Below are 12,196 nucleotides of genomic sequence, written 5' to 3' on the forward strand. Positions count from 1 at the left end.
GCAGGGAAGACGATGCAAACTGGAGATCGAGGTAGGGTGCACGGGCAGGCCAGGTAACGATTGGGGGAGGGGCAAATACGTCTATACGGAAAAGTACAAGGTACGGGTAGGTACGGGTACCTTGCGAGTGGGTCAAGAGGGGAAAGAAGTATCCTGATAGCGTATCTCTAATTTCGTGAATGGTATCTATCCAAATAATTTTTTTTTGCCGGAGAGCAAGTTTTGGGCACTGAAAGGTGGGCCTCACCTGTCAGCCACCGCTCTCAGCCTCTCCTGTTCCGCTTCCTCGTCCTGGCCTGGCCCCAACAAACTCGCCGCCGCAGACGTCACCGCGGTTCTGCCGCCGCCGCAAACTCCGCTGGCCGCGGTGGCTGGGCGAGCGTGATGTGCTCGTGGACGGTGCCGTCCGCCGCCTAGAAGCGGCTGATTGGGGAGCATCCGTGAAGGAGGCCACGGGCCGCCGGATCTCGTGCTTCTTGGCGAAGATGGTGGGATCGACGGTGAGCACCCAGACTGCGAGCCACTGCCTTACTGCATTTCGTCTTGCTGATCTCCCAATTTGTTTATTCGTACGAATCCATGTTTTGCTCCGAAGATCATTGCTCACTGCATTAGAATGATTTTTTTTGCCTCTGCAATTTGGACGCCGGTAGTAGGATTTTGAGTTTTTGACCAACTACTAGTCGTCGCGAGATGTGGAAAGTAAGGTTAGTTCCTACCAATGATTACAAGGACCAAATGAGGCTTTGTAGAGGAAAGAACAGATCTGAGATCTCCATCCCATTCCCCAGGAGTCAGCGCTGAAATGTGCGGTGCAGAAATGTGACATCTTGATCAAGTGGCTGGCTGTGTCGGCCACATGCCAATTTGCCATATAATAATCACTTGAGCCTATGTAGACGACGAAGATGATCAATAGGCTACTGTACACGCAGTCATCAAAGACTGGATTGGTGGCTGGCCGACCACCAGAGGCCAACAAATTCCTGGTTTCATCATGGTTTCCAGTGTGAGCAAGATCAGTTGTGGCTATGGGTAGAGGAACAGGTCAAAAGAGGGAACTGTTTCACACTCAACTTGCAATCCTTCAGTAGTGAAGGTGCAAGGACCGTGTGTTTATAAGTAGCCCATCTGAGTCTATGGCATTGCACATCCGATCCATCATACCGTTGCTTCCAACTTTACATCTGTCAAAACACTTAGCTGTATTTAGTTCAGGTCTTGTGGCTACTGATCCTCATGGGAGGAGTAACTTTGTTCTTCTGCTTCTCCTTGTTGTGCGTCTGCTCACATGCTCAGGTCCCCTCAGGCATCAGTGGCAATGCCATGGCTCAAGATGAGCTCGCTCTTCTCTCCTTCAAATCCATGTTGTCTTCAAGCACATCCAACGTGTTGGCTTCCTGGAACAAGTCTGGCCATTACTGCAATTGGCCAGGAGTTGTTTGCGGCCGTCGGCACCCCGACAGGGTTGTTGCCCTACGCTTGGGTTCCTTCAACCTGTCAGGGCACATCTCACCTTTCCTGGGAAATCTGTCATTCCTCCAGAAACTGGACCTTCGCAACAACCAGCTTGTCGGCCAAGTACCGCCGGAGCTTGGTCGTCTCGGCAGGTTCCAGGGTTTGAACTTGAGCACAAATTTTCTCCAAGGAAGCATTCCTGCAGCCATGGGAGGATGCACCAACCTCAAGGTGCTGGACCTGAGCAGTAACAAACTCCAAGGTGAGATTCCAGCTGAGCTAGGTTCCCTGAAGGATCTGATTAAGTTGCGCCTCCATAAAAATGGTTTGTCCGGAGAGATCCCTCGATACCTTACTGATCTGCAGTCGCTCAGATTCTTGTCATTGTATGAAAACAGATTATCAGGTGCCATGCCACCTACTTTTGGCAATCTCACCAGCCTCCAGGAGCTTGACCTTGAGGGGAACATGTTATCGGGAGCTATCCCTTCATCTTTGGGCTTGTTGCCCAGTTTATCTTGGATCAGCTTGGAGAATAACAACTTCAGTGGATCAATCCCTGATTCAATTTAGAACATGTCCTCTCTAACAGCGTTCTCTGTTTCAAACAACCAGCTGAGTGGAACAATACCTCCAGGTGCATTCAATGCTCTTCACCGTCTCGAGTCCTTAATATTGAGCAATAACCAACTTCGTGGATCTATCCCTCCCTCCATATATAATGCTTCCAAGATAAATTTACTTCAGCTCACCGATAATTATTTCAGTGGTACTGTTCCTTTGGAGGTTGGAAATTTAGGAGATATCAATTGGCTCCAACTCTCTGGAAATTTACTTGAAGCTAAAGAGCCAAAGGACTGGGAGTTCCTGACAGAATTAGTGAATTCCTCGCAGTTAGAATTTTTGCTGCTGGGTAGCTGCAAGTTTGGTGGAGCACTTCCTAAATCACTCTCCAATCTTTCAACTTCTCTACGGTTTATCTCTCTTTCACACAATGCAATCTCAGGAAGCATACCAAGAGATATAGGTAACCTCATACCAGGAAAATGTAAATTTTTCATGTGGTTAGTGGCACATGATAGATGTTGGACGGCTGATCGACTTGCTAGGAAAGGGCTCCCTCACCATGAGCACTGTCTTCTCTGTGACCAGGAGGAGGAGACAATCAACCATTTGCTGCTGCACTGTGTTTTCTCGCGAGAGGTCTGGTTCAGGGTGTTACAGGGGCTTGGTTTGCAGGCTGTAGCCCCACAGCTGACTGAAACCTCCCTGGAAGATTGGTGGAACACAGCATGCAGTAGGGTTGAGGGGCCGGTCAAAAAGGGGCTCAACTCAGTTATAATACTAGTGGCTTGGTCGCTGTGGATTCATCGCAACCGTTGTGTGTTCGATGGTCTGCAGCCCAATCTGTCTAGAGTCCTTTCTTCCATCAGGGAGGAGCTGCACTTTTGGGGTATCGCTGGAGCTCGAGGAGTTTCCCACCTCCTCGCCCAGCTGCCAGCCGGTTAGCTGTTTAGTCCTGGTCTTGGGTCTTGTTTTTTAGTGTTTAAGCTTTAGTAAGTCCTCTTGTATGTTAGGGGGTTTGTTTCTACAGGTTTGTTTTTCCCCTAGGCGAAAAACCTAAACCTGTGCTGTTCTTTGGGTGTTCTCACCCATCTTCTTCTTAATATATTGATGCGCAGATCTCCTGCGTGTTCGAGAAAAAAAAGGTAACCTCATAAATTTACAATTTCTGGACCTCCGATTCAACTCTTTCAGAGGTTCTCTTCCATCTTCCTTTAGCAAGCTTAAAAACTTGCATACTTTCTCTGTAGCACTCAACAAAATGAGTGGGTTGATACCAATGGCCATTGGAAATCTTACAGAACTGAATCAGTTGGAGCTTGTAGGGAATAGCTTTAGTGGTATGATACCAAGCACAATAGGAAACCTGACAAAATTGGTGGGACTAGGCCTTGGAAGTAATAACTTTACAGGTCCCATTCCAACTGAAATATTCAAGATCCGCACACTCTTCTCATATTTTGGATGTATCCGATAATAACCTGGAGGGATCAATTCCAGATGAAATCGGAAAATTGATAAATCTTGTTGAATTTCGTGCAGCGTTGAACAAATTGTCAGGTGAAATCCCAAGCAGCCTTGGCGAATGCCAAGTTCTCCAGAACCTCTATCTTCAAAATAACATGTTCAGTGGAGGTATCCCATCACTCCTGGGTCAACTGAAAAGTCTGCAAATTGCTGACCTCTCGAGCAATAACTTGTCAGGCACTACATTCTTCGGTACCTTTGGAGTTCTTGATTATCTAAACCTTTCATTCAATAGCTTTTCTGGGGAACTACCAACAATTGGTGTCTTCGCAAATTCTTCTGCCATCCCTATCCAAGGCAATAGCAAACTTTGTGGAGGCATACTTGATCTGCATTTGCCTTCATGTCCCTCAGATATACCAAAGAAAAAGCATATGCGTCCCGTGATTCCTATTGTTATTTCTCTTGTTGCAACCGGATTCATCCTTGCATCAGTCTATATGCTTCTAATCTGGCACAAGAGGAAGAAAACAACAATGCCATCAACAACATTTATGCAAGGCCACCAATTAGTCTCTTATTCACAGTTGGTAAAAGCAACTGATGGTTTCTCGGAAGCCAATTTGTTGGGCTCTGGGGCCTTTGGGTCCGTCTACAAAGGAGAATTAGAAGGTCATGTGGGCGAAAGCACAAATCTTGTTGCTGTGAAGGTGCTGAAACTTCAAACTCCTGGGGCAGTGAAGAGCTTTGTTGCTGAATGTGAAGCACTGCGAAACCTGCGACATCGAAATCTTGTCAAGATAGTTACAGCTTGCTTGAGCATTGATTATAGTGGGAATGACTTCAAAGCAATTGTGTATGATTTCATGCCCAATGGGAGTTTAGAAAGTTGGCTACATCCTGACACAAATGGGCAAATGGAACAGCAGTTCTTGAATCTGCTAGAGAGGGTTAGCATACTACTCGATGTGGCTTTTGCGTTGGATTATCTTCACTGTCATGGTCCGGCACCTGTTATACATTGTGATCTAAAGTCAAGTAATGTGCTCTTGGATGCGGATATGGTAGCCCATGTAGGAGATTTTGGACTAGCTAAGATTCTATATGAGAACAGCACAGTTTTCCACCAGTCAATGAGCTCTGTGGGAGTTAGAGGCACAATTGGTTATGCTGCCCCAGGTTAGTCTTCACATTTATTCTGCTCTAAATTTTAGCTTCTTGCCCTTTTTATTTTCTCCCTAGTCCTTTATCAGACAAATTAAATTTTGCAGCTACAGAAGCTTCTAGAGGTGTTGCAACTTTTTCCCCTATAATATGTGACTTAGCCTTAAAAGTTTGAACTGTAAATTGTCATAAAAAGGTCTTAAGTTTTGTAAACATTTTATGAAAACAGAGTATGGTGCCGGAAACATGGCATCGACGCATGGAGACATCTACAGCTACGGAATTCTTGTGTTGGAAATGGTGACTGGGAAGAGACCCACTGACAGCAACTTCACAGGAGGACTGAGCCTTCGCGAGTATGTTGAGCTTGGTCTACAAGGTAGAGTGCTGGATGTTGTTGACACCCATCTCTCTATGAGACTGGAGAATGGGTTTCAGACTGCCGGTATCTTTTCACCTGAAGCTAAGATTGATAGCCTGATTTCACTGCTCCGGCTTGGAGTTTCCTGCTCTCATGAAACACCTTCGAGTAGAATGTCAACTGGAGAAGTTATCAAGGAACTGCACGACATAAAAGAATCTCTCATGCAGGGAACAATAACATCATGAAGCAAGGTGCTCCATTCATGGATGCTGCACGGCCATAGAATAACCTGCTGCTGATCCGTGACGAAGGCGTCCTAATGTCCTATGGAGTCTGGATCAAAGCCAGAGCAAAGGGCTTAGGCGGCTTTGTGGTCTTAGTGTTTGCACTTTTGGGGCCTCGCGTCGTATAAATTCTATGTTTTCCTTCTTAATGTAATACATATACGCATGTGTATTCTAGGAAAAACGAAGCTGCTTTTGAGGCTGACGCAAGAGTTTCACACTAATTTGTTTGGGGTTTTACTGGAATCAGTATTCCTGCAGCAATCGTACTTGTTTCTAACCTCGTCTAAGCCCCAGGCTTCAAGTTCTCCAACATTTGTGTCTGCAGTCTGCACTTGAAACTGGAAAAACAAGTGCAGACTGTGCCCCAGCACTCTGCAGTTCTGCAGCGTCATCCATCCATGATCCATCCATCCTATTGGATTTTGCCTGCAGAACCATCTCTCCACCTCCAAGTGGCTTCTACCGTTTACCTGAGTGATTCACGCGTTCATTTCTTGATATGTGGTTATTGCTGGCCACTCCTGGTATGTGTCCTCTTCTCTTCTTTCTTGAGATTATTTGCTGTGTCGTTCAGAAAAGAACATTACTTGAAGCTAAAGATCCACAGGGATGGGAGTTTAGGGGAGAGTCCACATGTTACTGTTTGTGTGAATTAATTAACTGATGTAATGGATGGAAGTGTCAAATAGGGAATGAAAGTTGAACTTAGTGTTAAATAGAGAAATTGAAAATTTTCAGTGTCAAATAAGGAAGCCCACTTTTACCGGTGTCAAATAGGAAATTTTCTCTTTTTTCGTAAGGAGGCTTTATTAATTTTCATGAGCATAACATTGAGTTGTTATAAAGCCTTGAAATTACACTTCCAACCTTTGGATAGCGAGAGATGCGCATAGCCTGAATATAAAAAATATATCTGAAACAATCTAATGATAATCAATCCATAGACTAGACCGCTGCCCATGTGCTTAGGTAAAAAAACTCATGGCCACTTGTGCCAATCATAGGGATGCCACAACAATCAAGTCATGTGAAGCTGGCTTCTGCAAGATAGCCGTGCGAAGTCAGTGTATAATAAAAAAGATAATCTACAATGGAGAAGTATTATGTTTTTTTTTCAAAGACTATGCTGTGTTCGCTTGGCTTGTCAGCCAACCAGCCAGCAGTATTGTTCTCTCATACTAAATCAGCACCAGCTACCAGCCAGTCAACAGTACTATTCTCTCATAACAAATCAGCACCAGCCATCAGCCACAGCCAAGCGAACACAGGCGTAGCACAACCATAACGTATCAGTCCTTATTAAAATAATTTATTGACTGCGCTAACTTTATGAATTGAGATAATGTGCTTTTGTATACAATGTTCCGGTAATTTGCTTGGTAATGTGCTTGTATACAACCAGTGAGTGCTACAAGCACATTACCGGAACATGGAGCTGAATTAAACTTTAGGCCTTGTTTAAATGTGGGAATTTTAAAAGATCTCTGCAGTAAATTTGTGATATATATCCTGTGAACGGGAACTCAGAACAGGACCTTAACATGCAGTTAGCAATACAAGTAACTGAAAAGGCCTAATGGCCTATCCACGCTCCCATGTTCTAATCTTGTTTAATTTCATGAATAATCCAAGGTGACTTTTTGAGTTGTGACCATCTAAACACGATGTTCTTGAAAAGTTAGAAATGGGTATACCATCCAAATAGAAAGTGGATGGCGGGCAAATTGCATATACCATCATATCCAAAAGTGTACTTCTGATTGCACAAACCAAATGCAACATGCCTAACAGGTAGGCGGCTGGTGGGTCGTCTCTGGTACCATGCCAGTTTGTTATATAATTAGCGTTAATGGTGTGATTCAATGATGGTGACTCTATAGTATAATATACACATTTGTCATCTCAAATATTGTTTTTTAGATAAAGGAAAAGTAGTTGGGGCTGTTTGCATTGCATGGCAATGCATACAGTCAAAGGTACATATTACATCATTCTGGTCCATGAGTTGAATGTGATAAATAAATGGTAACAAAAACTAGCTACCTACATGCGCCATCAATCAGATTGCATATGATAAAATCTTCATCCATTCTTGGCAAAAAGCTCCATGATCACCACCTTCATTATATGACATGCCTTCATAGTATCCTCTCTCTCTGATTCGTTTTGCAACAATATCTGGTATCTTAGTCTGTATGCATGAGCCAATGAAAAGTAACTGTATGTACCGTATCCTCTTGATTCTCGAATATGGTATTCAAGAAAATATATCAATTCATCCTTTCTTTCCAGGGAAGAAAGATTACGAGAAATTCAAGCAATCAAGCACCAGGATTTGGACCATGGCACATAGGAGAAATGGCGGCTGTGAAGACTTCCGCAGATCGGAATGTATGTAGGCTAATTTGATCAAAGCTTCGTAAAGGAAAGAAGGAATCATGAATGTTGATTGCTTAACCGAATGAACATCCTCTAGCAAGTGGTTGTTTGGTTCATAGCATGTGTCCTCCCACTTGCCAATAGGCATTAATATAAGTTTGAGATAGGTGCCAGCTTGAAAAATCTTCTGGAAAGATTGACTAACGGCTGGTGGATATAAGAGATTTGGCAATGCTACTCTCTGATTCAGGCATAGGATATAAGTATGAACCACATCGTTGTTGAGAGTGCGCTAGTGCATACACACTGGTAGCCACTTCCTCATGACCATGACAACAGGAGCTATAGCATTGTTCTGCTTCTCATTGTTGCTCTTCTGTTCCTATGCTCTGGTGTCTCCAGGGAGCAGCAATGTCACAGCTGATGAGCTTACGTTACTCTCCTTCAAGTCCATGTTCGCTTCTGCGGCCTCATTGGCATCATGGAACTCGTCCAGCCACTACTGCAGCTGGCCAGGGGTTGTTTGCAGCCGTCGCCACCCTGAGAGGGTCACCTCACTAAGGTTGGGTTCTTCTAACCTATCTGGGCGCCTCTCACCAATACTTGGCAACCTGTCCTTTCTCAAGATTCTGGACCTGCACGACAACAACCTCGTCGGGCAGATACCTCCGGAGCTCGGTCGTCTCATCAGGCTTCAGGTGCTTAACCTGAGCACAAACTTTCTACAAGGTGGCATTTCTGTGCCTCTGGTAGGATGTAGCAACCTCAGAATGCTTCACCTAAGTGATAACCGGCTCCAAGGTCAGTTCCCTACTGAGATAGGTGCCAGCTTGAAAAATCTTCTGCTTTTGAATGTTGAGAAAAATGGTTTCTCAGGGGAGATCCCTGCATCTTTGGCAAATCTTCCCTTACTGGAGGTACTGAATTTGAGAGTCAATCAGTTCTCTGGTGAGGTACCGCCTGTGTTGGGCAATCTCTCAAACCTCGTGGTTCTCGGTCTCGACTACAACAAGCTATCTGGTGCCATACCTTCATCTTTAGGCCAGTTGTCCAATTTATCTAGGCTAACTTTGGGCTTTAACAATTTTTCTGGCATGATCCCCAGTTCTATCTGGAACATTTCTTCTCTAGAAGCATTCACTGTACAACAGAATAATTTAAGTGGAAGCCTTCCTCCAAATGCATTCAGTTCTTTTCCCTATCTTCAGATTATAGGAACGGACCACAACCAGTTTCATGGCAGCATCCCTGTGTCAATTGGCAACGCTTCCAGTTTGTGGTTGGCTCAGCTTGGTGCTAACCCCTTAAGCGGCCTCATTCCTCCAGAGATCGGAACCTTAAGGCATCTGAAAATTCTAAAGCTTTCAGAAACTATGCTTGAAGCTAAAGAACCTGAAGATTGGAATTTCATAACTGCATTGACCAATTGTTCTAAGCTTAGTCAGTTGGAGTTGAGTAGTTGTAACCTTGGAGTTCTTCCAGATTCACTTTCCAATCTGTCCACCACCATGATAGCTCTCTACCTTGACACGAACAAAATTTCAGGAACCATACCTAAAGATATTGATAACCTCATCAACTTACAAGCTCTTGATCTTGATAACAACTATTTCACAGGATATCTTCCCTCTTCCCTTGGAAGGCTTCAAAATCTGCAAATCCTCTCTGTTGCAAACAACAAACTTGGTGGGCCGATCCCACTGACATTAGGAAATCTTACAGCACTAAATATGCTAAATCTCAGATCAAATGATTTTAACGGTAGCATACCGAGCATTGTTGGAAATCTTACAAGCTTATTATCACTAAGCCTAGCTAGTAATAGTTTTACAGGCCAAATTCCTAGTGAGGTATTCAACATTTCCACTCTCTCTGATGGTTTGGATCTGTCCCATAACAACTTGGAGGGCTCAATATCTTCAGAGATTGGAAATTTGGAAAGTATTATAGTTTTCCATGCAGAATATAACAAATTATCAGGTGAAATTCCTAGTACCATTGGTGAATGCCAACGCCTCCAGAATCTCTATCTCCAGAATAACTTTATAACTGGTAGCATACCATCAGCCTTGGGTCAGATCAAAGGCCTTGAAACTCTTGATCTTTCACGCAACAATTTGTCAGGTCCAATACCCAAGTTCCTAGGGGACCTTACATTGCTCTATTCTCTGAACTTATCATTCAACAGCTTTTTTGGAGAGGTGCCAACAGTAGGTGTTTTTGCAAATGCTTCTGGAGTCTCTGTCAAAGGCAATGGTAAACTTTGCAATGGAATAAGTGGTCTAAATTTGCCTCCTTGTTCGATACAACAACCAAAGAAAAAACAAAAACTTGTGATTGTGCCCATTGTTATTTCTCTTGTTGCAACAATGGTTATCCTTTCATCACTCTACATTCTTATATCCTGGCGCAAGAGAAGCAAAACAAAAACCCCTTCAACAGCAATCATGCAAGGCCACCCATTGATCTCGTACTCCCAGTTGGTGAAAGCAACAGAGGACTTCTCTCCTACCAATTTTCTGGGTTCTGGATCATTTGGGTCTGTATACAAAGGAGAGTTAGAGGGTCAAGATGGCGGATGTGATCTTGTTGCTGTGAAGGTACTAAAGCTTCAAACTCCTGGGGCACTCAGGAGTTTCATAGCTGAATGTGAAGCACTGCGAAACATGCGACACCGGAATCTCAAGATAGTTACAGCTTGCGCAAGCATTGATGCCAGAGGAAATGACTTCAAAGCAATTGTGTATGACTTTATGCCTAATCGGAGTTTAGATGGTTGGCTACATCCTGAGGCCAATGACCAAACAGAACAAAGGTTCTTGGATCTCGCAGAAAGAGTGAGCATACTTCTAGATGTGGCTTACGCATTGGATTATCTTCATTGTGATGGACCAACACCTATTATACACTGTGACCTCAAGCCAAGCAATGTGCTCTTGGATGCTGATATGGTAGCCCATGTTGGAGACTTTGGGCTGGCCAAGATTATTATTGACGGAAGCTCCACTGTCCAACCGTCAACAAGCTCAATGGGAGTCAGAGGAACAATTGGTTACACTGCCCCAGGTTAGCTAAGTGTTTTTGTCATTTCTATGTTTATGCTATGCTTGTTTGCCTTTATTGTTCATTAAATCTTCAATTTATTCTATGACGCCGGGCAACCTTTGCTTTTCCATAATAACAATACAGCTGTATCATAAACTTAGAACTGTGTACATTCTCAGATAACTTATATTTCCAAATATTTAATGTAACAGAGTATGGTGCTGGAAATGTGGTATCAACAGCTGGAGACATTTACAGTTACGGAATTATTGTGTTGGAAATGGTGACTGGGAAGAGGCCCACTGATAACATCTTCACACAAGAAATGAGCCTTCGTGAATACGTCGAGATGGCCCTGCACACAGGACCAATGGACGTGGTTGACGTGCGTCTGTCCTTAAGCCTGAAGAATGAAGCTAATGATGCAAGTGCTTCCCACAATAGAAAGATTGAGGCCCTGATTTCACTACTTAGGCTTGGACTGTCATGCTCTGAGGAAATGCCCACCAGTAGGATGCCAACTGGAGATATCATCAAGGAGCTGATTGCCATCAAATCTTCAATCCGCATTTAGACGCTTCACAGTTCTGTCAGCTGGGATAATTGTTGGATAGTAGATGGTTCGTTGAGGTAACATGAATCTCAACTTCTTATGGAATAATCAAACAGTTGTGTGCATGCTTTATGATGTGCCAGCGTCAACCTGCTTCTCCCTGTTTTATGGGGTGAATTGCAATTGTCTTAGGATATTTTGTCAAATACCACATATATGGAGTACCTGTTTGATTTTTCCATGTAACTTTGTTTGGGAGCTAGCACTATACCGCCGAACATATCCTGGATCCATTTTGCAGAAATTTGGGACAAGTTGAATCTTTTTTTTAAAAAAAACCTAGACATGTTGAATCTTGAATGGCCGTATGCAATCCCAACCATTTGTTTATACTAATATCGTACACGGAGCGGGCTCTCTGTTTACTCTTATGGCGAGAGCCCTCCTAATCACTGTTCCTGATCGAACGTGCTGCGTGTTTCCCGGGCTCGAGGCCCACTGTTAGTAGGCGTGAGAGTTGGGGTCTCAAATCTATTTGAATTTTTGGGGAGTCATGCTAGTTTAGTCAGTTGCCTTGGGGGTCCACCCGTAAGTGGTATGCAGCAGGCTGCAGTGCTCCAGCGGCGGACATGAGGAGCAGTTTCCGTTCCAAACTGTTTTTGAATTTGGGACTCGTGTTGAGGAGAGATAACATTTCGGCCCTCTATCTCCATCTTTTTCCCCATGCAAAATGCAAAATTGGCCCATGGACACCGTTATTTGGTGAAATTTGCCACAAACCGCTAAAAAAGTGTAAATGTGCAGTAATTAGCTGTAGGACACCACACTCATTGTTATACTCGTTTTAAGCCACGTGAAATGACAGGTATATGTACCCCTTATCCCTATCCTTTCCTTGGACCCAAATGAATCAGG

General features: G+C 43.9%; 1 protein-coding gene and 1 pseudogene across 1 annotated transcript; both read left to right on the forward strand.

The window, feature by feature from the left end:
- Positions 1-62: 62 nt before the first annotated feature.
- On the forward strand, positions 63-11,520 carry LOC120684384 (receptor kinase-like protein Xa21). Its single transcript, XM_039966252.1, has 3 exons — positions 63-500; positions 7,597-10,749; positions 10,941-11,520. The coding sequence occupies exons 2-3, from the start codon at positions 8,007-8,009 to the stop codon at positions 11,300-11,302; spliced, it is 3,105 nt and encodes a 1,034-aa protein (XP_039822186.1). The 5' UTR covers positions 63-500; positions 7,597-8,006; the 3' UTR covers positions 11,303-11,520.
- Positions 507-5,547, forward strand: LOC120684383 (annotated as a pseudogene).
- Positions 11,521-12,196: the final 676 nt, after the last annotated feature.

Source organism: Panicum virgatum, chromosome 8N, assembly GCF_016808335.1.
Source record: "Panicum virgatum strain AP13 chromosome 8N, P.virgatum_v5, whole genome shotgun sequence".
NCBI lineage: Eukaryota > Viridiplantae > Streptophyta > Magnoliopsida > Poales > Poaceae > Panicum > Panicum virgatum.